This window comes from Canis lupus, chromosome 9, assembly GCF_048164855.1.
Source record: "Canis lupus baileyi chromosome 9, mCanLup2.hap1, whole genome shotgun sequence".
NCBI classification, from domain to species: domain Eukaryota; kingdom Metazoa; phylum Chordata; class Mammalia; order Carnivora; family Canidae; genus Canis; species Canis lupus.
The window spans coordinates 40,441,436-40,460,049 of NC_132846.1; the positions used below are offsets into that span (position 1 = coordinate 40,441,436).

The 18,614-nt window shown below is 41.2% G+C and overlaps 1 protein-coding gene across 1 annotated transcript in view; it reads left to right on the top strand.

Moving 5' to 3' along the window:
* PPP1R36 (protein phosphatase 1 regulatory subunit 36) overlaps positions 1-18,614 on the top strand; it is a 72,546-nt gene that overhangs the window by 6,910 nt on the left and 47,022 nt on the right. The window contains exons 4-8 of the mRNA XM_072837747.1: positions 7,452-7,538; positions 8,368-8,465; positions 8,563-8,629; positions 11,694-11,792; positions 16,903-17,037. Of these exons, the coding sequence (XP_072693848.1) occupies positions 7,452-7,538; positions 8,368-8,465; positions 8,563-8,629; positions 11,694-11,792; positions 16,903-17,037 (486 nt within the window). The remainder of the gene's footprint in view (positions 1-7,451; positions 7,539-8,367; positions 8,466-8,562; positions 8,630-11,693; positions 11,793-16,902; positions 17,038-18,614) is intronic.

Here is an 18,614-nt window from a genome sequence, read left to right on the forward strand (position 1 = left end):
GCACCTGGTTTTGTTTAGTACACTCTATAAATCTTTGCCAAGCAAACATAATGGGATTGCATCTGTGCTCTAGAAAGCCCCTGCCACAGTAGCATGGAGAGGCAAGATGAGAACAAGGGAGACAAGGGCGCCTGGCTGGCTCAGTTGGCTAAGCGTCTGCCTTGAGGTCAGGTTATGATCTCAGAGCCCTGGGATCAAACCTACACAGGGCTCCCTGCTCATTGGGGACCTTGCTTCTCCCTCTCTCGCTCCCCCTGCTTATGCAGTCTCTCTCTTCAAAAATAAAAAAAATAGAGTACTCTTATCGGTGAGTTTACCTGTGATGGAAAAAAAAAAAAAGACCTAGTAGCCTTTTGGGGATCCAGTCGTAAAGGAAGGTAATTTTTGTTGGTGTGTTTTTTTAAATTTTTTTATTCATGAGAGACAGAGAGAGACAGAGACACAGGCAGAGGGAGAAGCAGGCTCCATGCAGGAAGTCTGATGTGGGACTTGATCCGGGGACTCCAGGATCACGCCCTGGGCCGAAGGCAGGCGCTAAACCGCTGAGCCACCCAGGGATCCCGGTTTTGTTTTTAAGGTAGGAAAATCTTGTTTGTTTTGAGGAAAAAAAGAGATGAAACAGAAGAAAAGGAGTGGGGAGTGGGGTCAAGAGCACAGAAGAGCTTGGAAAAGATAAGAGCACCTTCCCACTGAGTATGGTGGGAGGGAGGTGACAGACAGGAGGACCGGGGAGTTCAAGGGGGTATGGGCAAGGTAGTATCTATGCTGCCCCTTCTTACTGAAAATAAACCAGAACCTTCAGGCTCCTGTTGGAGGGAAGATCTGTTAGTAGCAGTGCTATGACCCTGTTTCCCTGAGATGGCTGTTCTTAGGGCCCATTCATTAGTAACTGTTACCACTGCCACCACGGGGCTGGGCCCAGACTGGAAAACTACATTCAGCCAAGCACTCTGACCCAGTTCCCAAATGGAGCCATTTTCTGAAGCCCAGGGAATGGGGTGGGGGATGGGCAGGGAAGGCTTCCCAGGAGAGGTGATATCCAAGCCAAGACCTGAAGAGGAGTAGGTATTGGCAGGGCAAAGGGAGGTGTGGTTGGGGAGGAGGAGAGTGCATTCTAGGTAGAAGGCCCAGCATTTGCAAAGGCCCAGTCCTGAGAGGGCCTGGGACATATTTGAGACTTCAGGTAGTTCAGGAGCCTGGATAAAGGGTTCCAGGCAGGTGTGAGTAGAATTTTCAAACCAGGGTAAGATCATGAAAGGTCTTGCATGCTATACTGAGGAATCTTTTTTTTTTTTTTAAGATTTTATTTATTCATGAGAGACACAGAGAGAGGCAGAGACACAGGCAGAGGCTCTATGCAGGAAGTCTGATGTGGGACTTGATCTGAGGACTCCAGGATCATGCACTGAGCCCAAGGCAGACGCTTAACCGCTGAGCCACCCAGGTGTCTCTATGCTGAGGAATCTGAACTTGAATCAGAGGGCATGGGGGAGCCAATGAAAGGATTTTTAATTTTTTTTTAATTAAAAAAATTTTTTAAAAGATTTATCTATTTGAGAGAGTGTTTGTATGAGCAAGGGGGAGGGGCAGAGGCAGACAATCTCAAGCAGACTCCCTGCTGAGCTTGGAGGCTGACTCGGGGCTTGATCCTGGGACTCTGAGATCATGATCTGAGCAGAAATCAAGAGTCAGACTCTTAACCAACTGAGCCACCCTGATGCCCCTTCACTGAAAGGTTTTATTTATTTATTTGAAAGATTTTATTTATTCATGAGAGAGACAGAGAAGCAGAGACACAAGCAGAGGGAGAAGCAGCCCTCCATATAGGAGCCCGATGTGTGACTCGGTATTCCGGGATCACGCCTTGAGCTGAAGGCATATGCCCAACCGCTGAGCCACCCAGGCATTCCTGAAAGGTTTTAAGTAGAAGTAAATTAGGATTGGAAGCGTGTCTTAGAAAAATGAGTCTGGCTGCAGGGTGGAAATTAATTTGGAGGAAAACAAGGCTGGAGGTAGGATATCAGTTAAGAAGCAGTTGCAGAAATTCTGTTGGCAGATGATGATGGCTTAAATTAAGAAGGTGCCAATGGGAAGAGAGGAAAGTAGATGAATTCGAGATGTATTTAAGGATTAAATGATTAGTGGGGTGTGAGGGCCACAGGTGATAGAGAAATCAAGGATGACACCATTTTCTGCCTTGGCCACCTGGTGGATGGTGGTGCCCATTTGCTGAGATGGAAGTAGTAGGGAGTACAAGTTAAAGGGGAATGAATTCAGTGTTGGACATACTGAGTTTGAAGTGTCTGTAGGATGCCCAAGCGAAGGTGTTTAGTAGGCATGTGTATCATTTTATGTCTGCGGAAAGAGCTGAACCTTCACTATACAGTTGTCAGTTATCAATGCTCGTGGAGTAGTTGAAATTACTCAGAGGAAGTGAGAAGAGGAACCAGATGGAACCCAGGGAAAGGCTCTCATTTAGGGAACATGTCCAGGGAAAGGAGGTTGAGAAGGAAACTAAAGAAAGAAGAGCCAGCAGTGGGGAAGAAAGTTTGAAGTATTATGAATCCAGGTAATAGTTTTGCAAAGTAACAGTATGATCTCAGAGGCATTCAGTTTTTAACCCATCAGTTTCCAACCCTGGGAATCCCTTCTGGTGTTTTAGTCTTCTTTCACATGGAGTAGGCCACCTTTTACACCCACTAGCAAACAGCCGTTCATAGACTTCTAGGTGTTCTCCAGTTAGAGAATATGATCCCTTTGCTCTTCCCAACCTTGTAGGTCCTGGCATCTTTCCTGAATGAGTGACTTTGGAAATCCCACCCTTCAGAGAAGACCTAGCTCCCTATGTCACAGGCAGATCCTGCCTTACTTTTGCAGATTACACCCTGGGAAGGATAACTGTATCAGAAGATACCCATAACCTCCACACAAGAAATGGATGCACACTAATGGACAGGGACAGGATAGTCATTCTTTTTTTTTTAATATTTTACTTATTTATTCAAGAGAGGCACACAGAGAGAGGCAGAGACATAGGCAGAGGGAGAAGCAGTTTCCCCAAATGGAGCCTGATGCGGGACTTGATCCCAGACACCGAGATCACTCCCTGAGCCAAAGGCAGACACTCAACCGCTGAGCCACTCAGGCATCCTGGATAATCATTATTTCTTAATAAATTGTTTGTTTGTTTTTTAAAGATTTTATTTATTTATTTATTCATGACAGACACACACACAGAGGCAGAGACACTGGCAGAGGAAGAAGCAGGCTCCATGCAGGGAGCTCAACGTGGGACTCGATCCCAAGACCCCAGGATCAGACCCTGGGCTGAAGGCAACGCTAAACCACTAAGCCACCAGACTGCCCTCTTAATAGGTTGTTAAGGAAGAGACCTTGATGAGTGTTTTAGAGGAAGACCTGAATTCAAATCCTAGCTCTCCCTCTAACTAGGTGGTTATCATTTGTCAAGTTACTTAGCCTTGCTGATGATCAGTTCCCTCATCCATAAAATGGATTAATAATGCTTTGTGAGGAGTAAATGAGGGTGTTGTGTAATTCATTAGCACACGTGCCCATTTCTTATTTGTTAAAGAGGGAATACCTTTCTTCACAGGCCACCCTGGTTTGGCCTGTGAGGCGGATTTCCCTCTGACACAGTGGTAGCTCTCCTATCCTTTCTTGTTTCAGAAGCCCCTCCTCACAACTGGGAGAGAACCAGCAGCCCACCTGAGTCTTTGCCAAGGTCATTGACTCTCCTACAGACATACAGCTGAGGAAACTATCCCTCCAGAAACCCTGAACTACTCTTGTCTTTCCTCACGGCTTGAGAGAACTCTAATAACCACCAAGGAGCTCTAACTTATGTGGAAGCCAAGAGTGATCCAGCCCTCTGCATTTTAGTGATGGATTCTAGTGGAAACTATGATTCTTTTTGTCATTTATTTCAGGGCAAAGGGAAACGGTATAATTATGTTGTAATACTGTGAATGAACAAAATGTGGTCTGTGAAAGGCCCAGATACTAAATGGGTTGCCAGATGGAGGGGAAGATGGTAGAGACTGCAGGAGGGCACAGAACTAGCTCAGACTGTGGTTTGGGAGCTAGTCAGAATTATGATTCAAAGGACAGCTTCCAGTTATTACTAGTGACACTTTCTAGTGATTTCAAATGCACTGTGAGTGTAGTCTGCCTATAGGGCTATAGCAGGGCACTCACAGGGAGAAAGACTTCTCACCAGTCAAGGTAAAGAATAACTTGACTCATGTGAACCACCACTCAGACAAGTGTGAAGTAGGGAAGGTATGTCTGAGAGAAAATAATGTCTAGAGGCTCAGCAGTAAATGTCAGCCTACTGGCTAAGGACAAGCACTTCGTGTCTCTCATCTTAAATTAGGGCAAGACACTTTGAATTATAGGGATAGGACTGAGAAAAGGATAGGAGACAGTAATTTCATTTGACAGTAACTGAGATTGGGTATATCTATCTACTCTTGTCTTCCAGAGAAGAGAAATCCTGGGAGAACTGGTGACCTGTCATTTCCCTAGCCTGGGGTAGGAAAGTTAACTGCCAATGGCTTTTAAGTGGCCAAAACAGTGTGATGATCCAAGGAGAAACATGCAAACAACTTTGTGTTCTTATTTAGGGTGGTTATATGAAGGAATCTGCACAGGCACCTTGCAAGAAATGGCTTCAGAGAGCCATTAGAAAATGTCTGGGGGGCACCTGAGTGGCTCAGTCAGTTAAGCATCTAACTCAATCTCAGTTCAGGTCTTGGTCTTAGGGTTGTTTGATCCCAGCATTGAGCTACTTAAAATATAAAAAGGTTTTTACTTATTTGAGAGAGAGAGAGAGAGAGAGAGAGCATAAGCAGAGGGAATGGCAGAAGGAGAAGGAAAATGGCTGTGCAGGGAGCCTCACATGGGGCTCAATCCCAGGTCCCCAAGATCATGACCTGAGCCAGAGGTAGATGCTTAGATGCTTAACCAACTAAGCCACCCGGGCTTTTTTTTTTTTTTTTTTTTTTTTAGGTAGGCTTTTAAAAAGTAGCTTTTCCTTTTCTCTCTGCCATTCCCCCTGCTCGTGCTCTCTCAAATGAATAAATAAATAAAATCTTTTTAAAAAATAAATTTTGGGGGGACGCCTGGGTGGCTCAGTGGTTGAGCATCTGCCTTTGGCTCAGAGCGTGATCCCAGAGCCCCAGGATCGAGTCTCATGTCAGGCTCCCTGCATGGAGCCTGCTTCTCCCTCTGCCTATGTCTCTGCCTCTCTCTCTCTCTCTCTCTCTCTCTCTCTTCTGCCTCATGAATAAATAAATAAAATCTTTTAAAAAGTTTTTAAAAAATAAAATAAATTTTCTTAAGTCTGGATTTGTTTGGGAGATTTGATTATTTTATTAAAGGCTATTTAAATGGTCTGTCAATATAACATATCTACCATATAGTGTTTGTATGGGCCTCTATCAACTTTTTTGTAGGAATGCAAGAAATAATATAGTCTTGTTATTAAAAAAAAAAACCTCAAATAAAATGGAAGTATACAGATTGGAAGCTAGATGTCTTCAACACCATTTCACCTCTCTGCCTCACCTGATCCTCTTTGGTGGTAGCCACCATCAACATTTGGTATTCTGGGATGCCTGGATGGCTCAATGATTGAACATCTGCTTTTGGCTCAGGTCATGATCCCAGAGTCCTAGGATGGAGTCCTGTATTGGGCTCCCCAGAGGGAGCCCGCTTCTCCCTCTGCATCTCCCTCTCTGCCTCTCATGAATAAGTAAATAAAATCTTAAAAAAAAAAAAATGGTATTCTTCCATTTTTTTTCACCCATCCCCTTAGTACTTCAGCATACCCTCCCCACTAAATATCCAGTCCTTGGATATTAGTGATAAGAGTAGCATCAAAAAGGATGAAAAGCTTAGAAATCATCCACTGACCAAGTTGGTGCCAATGGTCTTTAGAAAAAAGAAAAGTAGAAAAATGCAAAGGATCATTCCCTTGCGGTGACATGATATACATGCTTTTAGGAGCTAACCCGTTTTACAACCTGAAAACTGCTGGGAGGTTGGCAAAAACTCTTGGAGGAAGAAAGAACCAAATTGATTAACTTTATTATTCCCATGGGAAAGTATTTCTCTAAAATGATTACTTTGTGAGTAATATCAGTCCCAGAAAATTTTTTTTTCCAGAAAATTTTCAAAGAAAGTTGTTTCAAAACTATTGTGTCAAAACACACACACACACACAAAACCCCCACACCTATTAAAATATAAAAAACTGTTGTGTTGACAAGGAGATGAAGAGAGTATACATGATTGACATCCATCTTTAGAGAATGAGTAAAGTCTGGGGGAATGTGCTTCTATTACCATACCTGCACTTAAGCTTAGCAGAGGGGCATGAAGCTGTGGGCAGAGATTAGGCTTCTGGGTTGTGTTATCACTGTGGCATTGGTTCAGACAGAAGAATGAAAATTCTAATCCACAATGGGTTTCCAAACCAATGTATTTGGTAGACCTCCCCCCCCCGCTCCCAATTCCCCTAGAAAACGTACTCTCTGAAAGGCAGGAACCACATTCTGCTGGTCTTCAAAATGTTTTTCTTGGTTTTTCTATTAAGCATTTGCTGAAATTCCCAAGAGGCTGTGGATTGACTATAATGGAGACCGTTTTATTTTCACATCAGAGCAATGGATGACACAGAGTATGGCCTCAGCATGTGTGTGTGTTGCTCAGTCGTTGTCCCTTCTTACTCAGCACTGTTACCACTTAGTAAATGTTTGTATGACCTTAGAACTTAACCTTGAGTTCATTAAAGGGTCCTGAAACCTTCTGAGAGACAGTCAAGGCACTTAGAAGCGTCCACAGCAGTGACAACTGAGATGACAGCTCAGGAGACAGGATTGCTTGGTGGGTACATGCATGGCTCTGTGGTGAGAGATCCTGGACCCCGGTCTTGGCTCTGACACATGGTTAGTGATCTTGGTCATGTTACTTAATCTCTTTCTAAGCTTCAGTTTTCTTGTATGTAAAAAAATGGCCATACTAGTAATATCTTCCCCCTAGAGTTACTGTGATTGAATAAGACTATGCCTAAAAGCACTTGGTGCGTCAGAGATGCTCAATAAATAAAAACATTTTTCCAGGCTTATCATGAACTTTCTGTTTCTTGTGAAGTTACCGAAACATTTTCAGATGGAAATGTTTTGTGTATGGTGATGTTCTGGAGACTGCTGATACATAGAGGCAGAGCATAAAGTCTGAAATGTTCATCTTTTTCTAAATGGTTGTTCCATATGTAAAATATGTGAATCGAGTACCACGGTGCCTTGGAGCCTTCCCAGACTCCACTCATAACATCTTCAAGTCTTAAGATCCCATGAGCCACTGTCCTGCTAGGATCAGCCTTCCCCTGGGGAAAGGTCAAGTTCCTAATTTTTTCATTTGTATTCCAGTTTTACACCTGCAGTAGAACTCAAGGAAAAAGGGAAGAAAGGCAAAGCAATACACTTTGCTGAAACTGATGGTCCAGCTGCAGACAGGTATCTTTTCCAAACTATGGCAGTGCTGCTGACAGCTCCTCTCAGCAGAATGGCTCAACTTTTCACAAACTCTTTTTTTTTTTTTTTTTTTTTATTTATGATAGTCACAGAGAGAGAGAGAGAGAGAGGCAGAGACACAGGCAGAGGGAGAAGCAGGCTCCATGCACCGGGAGCCCGACGCGGGATTCGATCCCGGGTCTCCAGGATCGCGCCCCGGGCCAAAGGCAGGCGCCAAACCGCTGCGCCACCCAGGGATCCCAACTTTTCACAAACTCTAAGAAAATATCATACCATTATCTGAGGTTGATGTGCAGATACCCATTAAGGAGAGAACATGCACTATTTCTCAATCATGGGAGGCAGTAACAGTAGTCCCTGCAAATGTATCCCTGTGATAATCTGGCTCATAGCAAATGTTCAACATTTTATATGTTTTTTAAAATCTGAAAATGGTAGCTACACCATAGAGTACCTAAGTAGATGATTAGTAGATTATTTAAATGCTCTGTTTTATTTTATTTTATTTTATTTTATTTTATTTTATTTTATTTTATTTTATTTTATTTTATTTTATTTTTAAATGCTCTGTTTTAGATGGAATTGGTATTTACATTTTATGTCAGGCAGTGTACATTTCTCCTACCCCTAGCATGGTAAATATAATGTTTAATACAAGGCATTCCAAAATTCTCCTACATTAAACAAAACCCATTTTTGGGTTTTGACACTCAGGCTCTCTTTATCGTAAAAGCTTCATGTACCTCAGGATCAATTAAATGCAACTGAAACCTTTCAAAGCTCTACCAGAGACCATTCTATTCCAAAACAGGTTGACAGATAAAAAATTTGCTTCAAGAGATGATAAGTCACCTAAAGCCTTAGGAAAACGAGGTCAGCAGGGCAATGTGACACTACATGATGCTAAATGTGAGTAACTGTTTCGTTATCACATATGCTATCTAGGGTGAGCCTCTGAGGGAGCCCTTTGTCCCTCTCTTCAATTGGCCATCTTCTCTCCTTTCAGTTGTTGCTTTGTTTTTGCTACAAGATACTGAGATGCAGCGGATCTGTTCTTTTACAATATTTATGAGGTATGTAATGCTCCTGAGACATTTTAGATGTTTTATCCTTAATTTGAATTGCAACTGATGAATGATGATAAATATGTTTTTTGGAGATAGGACATGGGGCAGGCTTTATGCAAACCATCCCCTCAGGACTCAGTCTCAAAGACTGGGATCAAAGACAGGAAGCCAGAAGTCACAGGAGCCCAAAATGAAGTCCTAGGGCAAGGAGTATGGAGAGCACATTGTCAAAGTCCCAGAAAGACCACATTATCTTTGTAAACAGTTAGAGGGTATTGATGAAGTTTTGGAATATAAGTGAGGTTTGGACCTGACGATCAAGAAAGAATTCTTGAAACATTTTGGAATATAGGTGAGATCTGGAGCTGACAACCAAGAAGTAATTCTTGAGATGTCTTTGGTGCAAAATGGTGGTTTTATTAAAATACAGGGACAGGACCCATAGGCAGGAAGAACTGCTGCCCTGGGCCTGTGAGGGGTGACTGATTATATACCTTGGAGTTGGGAGGGCTTTGAGGATAGCATACTCTCTAAGGAATTTTGGAAGCAAGGTTCCAGGACCTTGAGGGGGCTAGCTGTTGTTGGGAAAAGATCACTTATTACCATCTAATAAAACCTGAGTCATGAGACCCTTCAGATCTATATCGTAAGATGTATATTGGTGGGTCATGTGCTTGGAGGATGATTGCCAACACCTATCTTGGGGGTTTAGCGATAAAGGGACATTTTTAAAGGAATTTTTATGTTAAAGCAGACTTATAGGCTCCTGGGGGTTGGGCTAAGATTGCCTTCTGCCCTTAGCAAAGTATGAACATCAAGGCAGTTGAGTCCTTAGAGGAATGCCCCTTTGCCTGTTTCAAGGACTTGTCAATGTGCTGCCCCAAGCTCATGCCTTGTCCTTAGCTAGCTCTCTGTTCACCCATCAAGTATATTCATTTACTGAAGATCAGTTTTCTCCATGTTGGAGCCCCAGCAAGTACTAGGTGTATGACTCTACCAGGGCAACTTCTTGCCCTTTCTAAGCTTATTTCCTCGGATAGAAAATTAGAAGTCATTGTGACTCCATACACAGGTGGGTGGAAGGTGCTCCTCATGTTGCCACACTTGTGAGTACTCAGTGAGAACTGGGTACGCAACCATTGGCAGCCCTCCCAAATTCTCTCAGTGTTCAGCAAAGGCTGCTTGTGGCAAACACCTGAAGCTTTATTCCACAGCAGGAGCACACTCAGCCTGACTACAAGGCAAGCTGGAAGCACCAGTGAGTCAGTGTCCCAGAAGCAGCCTTCCATCTGGATTGTGCTAGACAGAGAGTTGGTACAAAAATATCCCAATTTTCACCTGTCGAGATAACTCTGAGAAGCTTTCTGAACTGTCTCCCAGAGTACCCCCCCACCTCAGGACTGAACTATGTTTGTCCACAGGGATAATGAATGAACTTGTTAACGCCCACTTTGTGGGCTTCCTTCTCTTCCCTGTCTAACTTCCCCACCCTGCTACTGATGTTTCCTGTGAACACTTCCCAAGTAAACTACTTATTCTCACATCTTTGTCTCAGAGTCCGTCTCTGGGAGAACCCAACCCAGGACAGGTAGTTATGAACATTATGGGGGGGAAAAACCTACAATGCTTATCTTCATCCAGTTGTCAAGGGATGGTTGAAGAAAGAATGCCAGTTAAGAATTTGCATTTGCTAGATAGGAAGCAGCAAAAATCTTGTGAGGATAGTTAGAAAGCAAAGGCTTCTAGTTTTATTTATTTATTTTTAAAAGGTTTTATTTATTTATTCATGAGAGACACAGAAAGAGAGTGGCAGAGACACAGGCAGAGGGAGAAGTAGGCTCCATGCAAGGAGCCTGATACCGAGCTTGATCCCGGGGCTTTAGGATCACGCCCTGAGCCAAAGGCACATGCTTAACCACTGAGCCATCCAGGTGTCCCAAAGCTTCTAGTTTTAAAACAAATGAGATGGAATTGTGAATCAGTGCAACCTTTTCCTAGAGCAAAGCTATGAAACTCTAATATGCTCTCCGCCATGCCCTACCAACCTCACTCCTAGGAAGTTACTCAGAGATGTGGCCATAAGGATAATTACTGCAGCCATGTCAATAACATTTTTAAGAGACCTACATACTCATCAATAGAGAACTAGTTAAATAAATTATGATATAGAATACCCAGCTTTTAAAAGAATGAGAAAAATCGATACACAGTTTCATATATCGATACATAGTACCATGCTAAGCAGGTAAGTGACAAAACCAAGTTGCAGGGAGGCTGGGTTGGCTCAGTGGTTGAGCATCTGCTCAGGGCGTGATCCTGGGGTCCCGGAATCGAGTCCCACATTGGGCTCCCTACATAGAGCCTGCTACTCCCTCTGCCTGTGTCTCTGCCTCTCCGTGTGTGTGTCTCTCATGAATAAATAAATAAAATCTTAAAAAAAAAAAAGCAATTTGCAAAGACTTGTGTATAGCATTATCTTCCTTGTTACCAAAGAAAATTTTAAGCCATATATTCATGTACATGTCTGTGTGTTGGTGAGGGAGGACCTTCTGGGTAATTGTCTGTACTTTGGAAAGTTTAGAAAAGATTCATTATACTCTTAGCAGTGGCTACCACTTGGAAGTAGAATGGTAGCAAAGGAGTGAGAGGACTTTTTACCTTACATATTTTAAACAATGTAAAATATTATTTGTTTAATGAAAACAAAAATTTAAACTAATTGATAGGCAAAACTATAATTTAGTGTGTGACATCCCAAGAAGTTTGGTCATAAAAATCAGATTTCTTACATCTTCAATAGTACAGTAGATAGAATTTTGAATGGTAAATTAGTTGTGTGATAGACATGATATAATGTGTATTCCTACTTATTCTCGTGTTTGAAATATGAAGTTTTATGTTTGAAATATGTTTATACTGTATGTTTAATGTTGGAAATGTATTTATACTATGTTTTATGTTTGAAATATATACTATATATTAACTAATTAGAATTTAAATAAATATTTGAAAAAAACATGTTAGCATTCCTTTCTTTCTTCTTCTTTTTTTTTTTAAACTCTCCCCACAGGAATAAGAATCTTGACAATTTCCTCATGGCATTATTGTACTATTTATCTCATTACTTGGAAAAAAACTCACTGGAAAAACAACCCAAAAGCTATATGGTGTAAGTAGGATTTTGTAGTGCACTTTAAAATTTTATCATTGACAATATTAAAACTAAGGTAAAGAGATGATGGAAATTTTTTAATTTTTGGAGTATACTAAAACGTTTTACATGGGAGGAGTTCTTCAGTTTTTAAAACTCACTGAATAATTCAAATGATTATTCTAGCAACAAAATATTCCAGATAATGTAGACCAGCACTGCCCAGTAGAAATATGAGAGCCACATATGTAACTTAAAATTTAATATAAAAGTGAAATTAAATTTTTAAGATTTTATTTATTTATTCATGAGAGACAGAGAGAGAGAGACGCAGAGACACAGGCAGAGGGAGAAGCAGGCTCCATGCAGGGAGCCCGATGTGGGACTCGATCTCGAGTCTCCAGGATCAGGCCCTGGGCTGGAGGCGGTGCTAAACTGCTGAACCACCCAGGCTGCCCCTGAAATTAATTTTAATAACATATTTAATGTAATGACTCAAAAATGTCATTGCAACATGTAGTCAAATATTAGAAGATTAGTGATGACATACTTTACTTTTTGTAGTAAGTGTTTGAAATCCGATATCAATATTATACTTACAATATACACCAATTTAGACTAACCACAGTTAGGGCTCAGTAGCCACAGGTGGCTCATGGCTACCATATCTGACAGTGCAGATAGAGATATTGGTTCTGTGCTTTTTATGCTTATGAAATTCTTGCTAGGGCTTTTGTAAGCATCTAATGAAAAAAACTAAGAATGAAAAAATTAATAGATATGACCAAAATGTTATTCCATAACACAGAAGAAAACAAGATTTCTTAGCCTACATAGGAAGAATTTAACTGCTTTAGGCAGAGGTGACTCAGAGCTTTAAAGAGCAAGAATCTGGGAACTTGGGAGGCCAGAGCAGAACAATGCCTCTCAGCCTTGGTGACCTTTTGCAAGCCATGGAACTTTCCAAGTGCCTAGGCTGCCCTCCCTAGTATGTGTGGAGCCAACCCAATGATTTAACTGTTAGGAATGCTGTTCGAGTCATCAATTTGTTGCTATGGGATGTTTTTAAAATGCAAAATCCTTGTGTACAACCAAGCAGTTTGAAAAGCATTTTATGGATAGATTAATGTATCTGGGCAGCAGTTCTGTAAAGAACTAGATAAATAATTCAAACACTGCTGCTCCAGTGAAGCCATCATAATATATCGTATCTGTACTATTTCTGGGCACAGCAGAGCAGCCGGAGATTGTGAAGTGTTGTTTCTATGGTGGCAAGCAAAAGGGCTCAGCCAGCTGGAGGCTCACGAGGTTTAAGGAGTCTTCATCCCCCAAAAGAACTTAGACTTTTGGCAGCACATGAGTTTATATTTTATGTGGCATTTTCTAATTCTGGGGGTTAGTGCTAATTTAGCAGACATTTGTTTCATTTCATAATTTATTGGAATATGTTACAGAGAAAAAAGGTTTCTTAGTTGTTTTTGAAACCCACTAAAGCTTATTAGAGCTCAATGGTATAAGGTGGACTTTCTTAGAAGGAATCAGTTACAGAATAAGAGAATAATCCAAGCCTTAAAATGATTGGTGATTCTAAGATATTTAAAATAATTTTTCACTTTGGGCTTCCAGTAGTCCGCTTACTTATTATAATAGAAATAAATATGGATTATATTGAGATATCTGAACTTAAATAACTTTGAGGAAAAAAATCTATTTTAATCAAACAATTGAGGTGTAACAGGGATAATAGTATCTACTTTACAGTGTTCCCATCCAGATTAGATGAGATAGGGCATATTTATCTTAACCCAGAGGTTGCCACTTGAAAGGAAAGCCTACAACCTGTGAGAGAGAGCTGAGAGGGGTACAGAGGTACCCCTGCTGTGATTTTAGATGATTAAAAGCCCCAATGCCAGATGGAGCCTTACCCCCATTTTACAAATGAAGAAGCTAAGGCTCAGAGAGGTTAAGGAGCTGGCTGGAGGTGACTTGCTTGGTTGGTGGGGGAGCTGAGATGGGAGCCCAGATCTATCTAACTCCCATGCCTACGCCTAAGCCACTGTGCAGCGTGTCCACCCTTACCAATCAGCGAAACTCTATTATACAGAATTTCTCCATTTGTATTTAGGATCTGTACGAAGGTAAAATTATGCAGTTTTAAAACATTATATCAGGAGCGCCTGGGTGGCTCAGTCAGTTAAGTGTCTGCCTTTGGCTCAGGTCATGATCCCAGGGTTCTGGGATCAAGCCCTGAGACTCATTGAGCTCCCTGCTCAGTGGGGAGTCTGCTTCTTCCTCTGTCCCCCCCTCCTACCTCACCCCTCCACTCATTCTCTCTCTCTTGCTATCTCAAATAAATGAATAAAATCTTTTTAAAAATGTCATAGCATAAGTATTTTTCAAGGTATTACAATCTTCATAGATTATAATTTTTAGTGGGGGCATGATTTCCATCAAGCTAATGTGTGTTATTGACTGATTGACTCATCTATTAAGAGGCAGTATAGTACATATGGTGGTTAAGGGTACGGACTTTGGTGCTGGAATAAATCCTATGGAGATTCTTATGTTAATAAATGTTGAGTCCTTAAACAGTACCTGGCTGTATTACCACAGCTGGCATTACTACTTTTCCACCTCCATTTTATATAGTTTTGGGAGTTGCCAGTTTTCCTGATAGACAGATAGGTAATAATTGAATATTATTGAATATTTCATGCATTAGATTTCCCCCTTAATTTTGGATATTTTTTTTAAGAAGGATACATTTCGGGGATCCCTGGGTGGCTCAGCAGTTTAGCGCCTGCCTTCGGCCCAGGGCGTGATCCTGGAGCCCCGGGATCGAGTCCCGCATTGGGCTCCCTCCATGGAGCCTGTGTCTCTCATGAATAAATAAATAAAATATTTTAAAAAATAAAGTACCTACAATAAAAAAATATTTAAAAAAAGGAAGGATACATTTCCAGGAGAGATTATTGGGCTCAAATTTATGGTCAATTTACGGCACTTGAAATTATTATCAGTTTTTTTTTTACCAAAGGATTATGCTTGTTTTATTTATTTATTTTTTAAGATTTTATTTATTTATTCATGAAAGACACAGAGAGAGGTAGAGACACAGGCAGAGGAGAAGAAGGCTCCATGCAGGGAGCCCGACATTGGCCTTGATCCCAGGACTCCAGGATCACACCCTGGGCCAAAGGCAGGCGCCAAACCGCTGAGCCACACCGGGATCCCCTCCCAGGTGATTCTTAAGTATATCTGAGCTTAGGAACTATTGGCTTACAATAGCCAAACTGTGGAAGGAGCCTCGGTGTCCATCGAAAGATGAATGGATAAAGAAGATGTGGTCTATGTATACAATGGAATATTACTCAGCCATTAGAAACAACAAATACCCACCATTTGCTTCAACGTGGATGGAACTGGAGGGTATTATGCTGAGTGAAGTAAGTCAATCCGAGAAGGACATTATATGTTCTCATTCATATGGGGAATATAAATAATAGTGAAAGGGAATATAAGGGAAGGGAGAAGAAATGTGTGGGAAATATCAGAAAGGGAGACAGAACATAAAGACTCCTAACTCTGGGAAATGAACTAGGGGTGGTGGAAGGGGAGGAGGGTGGGGGGGTGGGGGTGAATGGGTGACGGGCACTGACGGGGGCACTTGACGGGATGAGCACTGAGTGTTATTCTGTATATTGGTAAATTGAACACCAATAAAAAATAAATTTATTTTTTTAAAAAAAGGAACTATTGGCCTAAAAATTTCAAGGCATTTTTTTATTATTTTGTTTTCAATAGCAAAAGAGACATATTAGCTATTGGCAGCTCTGGTAAAGTAGGAGTGAAGGGTAAGAGAGGGTGGCAGCTGCTGAAGGAAACAGGGAGGTAGGCATAGTGATGGCCATTGGGGTGCAGGTAGGTGTAGGTGTTTGGATTATATGAAATATGGGCATTTAAAGTTGGAACTCACCTTATTCCAGAAACTCATCTTATTTCAGTGACTCACAAGCCTTCTCACCACATGTGATAACAATTTGTGCTTTGAAATATCTCTATTATCCTTAAACCCCTTCCTCCACAACATATCCTCATGTGGTCTGTCTAGTGGTTAACATCAAAAAGGGCAGTAATTTGTCCCTGTTGTTTAAGAGTGCATTTCATTGGGTTTAAATCTTTTTGAAAATTAAAAGGCAGATAAAAAGCCAGTGACACTTCACTTTTCAATAGCAATCACTGAAATGTATTGTTAACAATATTGTTTCCTACTATATTGTACTGCAAAAACTCTAAAATTAGGCTCCAGATACACTGTAACCTATGAAAAGGCTGTCTTTTGGAAAGTTTATTTGCAATTCAATTGGAACTTGGGCAGTGTTTGCACAGGGAAGCAAGGTTATTATAATTGATGCCAGACACGCCGCCGGGTGGCTCCAGGTGGCTCCATCGGTTTAAGCATAGACTTTGGCTCAGGTTGTGATCCCAGGTTCCTGGGATTGAGACTTGCATCAGGCTCCATGCTTAGCAAAGAGACGGCTTCTCCCTCTCCCTCTGCCTGCTGCTCCCCCTGCTTGTGCGCTCTCTGTGTGTCAAATAAATATCTTAAAAAAAAAAAAGATATCAAAGTTACGAGAGTCGTGGCCCACACATGCTTGTCAGCAAACACAGAACTGAGAATAAAGAAGCATTGAGTAGTTCAAACATTGAGCCTTCAAACTTAGTAGTAATATCAGAAATTTAGGGGAAGCTGAAGGGGAAGTCTCCATAGCTCTTTTAACAGAACAGCAGGAAAATGGGCTGCTAGGTACCTCAGAAACCAGTATAGGTAATTTGTTAGTTGAGTTGTTCTATATAAATTAGGGCTGCCTATATGTAAAATGAAGGATACATACTCTAAAGAATATTAAAAAGTGGAAATTCACCATAAACTTGAGATGCTGATTACAATAACTATCAAAGGGCTTGGAGACCCTCCCTCTGCCATAGCTCAAATCAAATAAACAGAAGGATAAGTGAGATGTGTTGACTCACTTGCATTTTTTTCAAAATAGTTTACATTTCTGACTTTTTGCTAATAAATACTGACATTTGCCCAAATTAATCCAAATGATCACTTTCTTTTCAGGGGCCTTGTAGAGAAAAAAGAGATGGAATTGGTTATAAATAAGTTAGAAGCAGCACAGAAATACTTAGCACAGAAGTACTGCATCCTTGTCCTGGGCTTGGCTATGCCTGATAAGCATCATATGTGCTGTGGAAAGTAAGTGCACACTTATTATTTCATGAGATCTTCACTTGTTTATTTTTCATATCCTTAAGATCCTTAAATTTGAATTTTGGTGCCCTTGTGAAAGTTTTCTTTTTTGTTGTACAGAATCAATGGACTCACGTGAGACTCTGCCTCAAACACATGTGTCTTGTTTGAGAAAGCCAAGTTTGGGAAGAATCCCAGAATCCACATTGCTTAGGTTTAAAAGACTCTTCTCTAAGGGTATATTGGCTCAGTGGAATCTTGCTCTCAACCTGGAAGTCTTCCTGCTGTGGACCAGGGTGCCGTGGCTACTGCAGACAGGAGGCCTGGTGATGAGCAGTGGTGAAGGGGACATTGGGTGTGTCCCCTGCCCTTCTGCCTCTCATTTTGCAGCAACAATAGCTGTGGGTACATGCTAGTAAGGTGGGGGTTATATGATGACATTGTTTATGGGGAGATAATCTTTCCCTTAGAATCACAGTTTAGGGGCAGCCCCGGTGGTGCAGCGGTTTAGTGCCGCCTGCAGCCCGGGCTCTGATCCTGGAGGCCGGTAATCGAGTCCCGCATCCGGCTCACCGCATGGAGCCTGCTTTTCCCTCTGCCTGTGTCTCTGCCTCTCTTTCGCTCTCTCTGAATAAATAAATAAATAAATCTTAAAAAAAAAAAAAAAAAAAAGAATCACAGTTTAGGGCAGCCCCAGTGGCTCAGCCGTTCAGCGACGCCTTCAGCCCAGGGCCTGATCCTGGAGACCCTGAATCGAGTCCGCATCTGGCTCCCCGCATGGAGCCTGCTTTTCCCTCTGCCTGTGTCTCTGCCTCTCCCTCTCTGTGTGTCTCTCATGAATAAGTAAATAAAATCTTAAAAAAAATAAAGAATGACAGTTTATATATTACTATAATTTAAATGTAAGTGTCTCATAGGGCATCTGGCTGGCTCAGTAGAGCACCCACCTCTTGATCTCTGGGTTGTGAGTCTGAGTTCCACATTTGGTGTAGAGATTACTTAAAATCTTTTTTTTTAATTGTCTTATCACAGGACAATTTTTTAAAATTGTTTTATCACAGTAGGCTCAGGAGCCACACCATGGCCAGAACTCTTATTTTTAACTTTATAGGAAAAAAACAGAATTCACGGTTTCTATCCACATTCCCCACATTTTCAAAATACAGGTATTTCTGTATTCTTTATGTTCTATATTTTCTTTGTACTTTATTCTGTTATTCTGTTTTCATAATTTAACCTACCACTTTGAATAGCAACTATAGTTATTCTATTGTGTAATATACTAGTTTGCTTCACCATCCCTTCTGTGCATGCTTATGTGGTTTCAGTTTTTCTGCTTCATTATATTTCTGCATTGGATATCTTTATATAAATTACTCTATTTGGGCTGCTTACTTATGGCTTATTACCCAAATATATTTACTTAGAAGGCATCAGTAGTTTTCTAGCTCTTGTTACATATTGCCAGATTATTCTCCAAAAAGGTTAAAACATTTTGTATCACATCAGCAGTAAGCATACCTAGCTCTATTAGTTTAATATTTTTGATAGCTTAAAACCTAAAAAAAAAAAGCTTAAAGCTA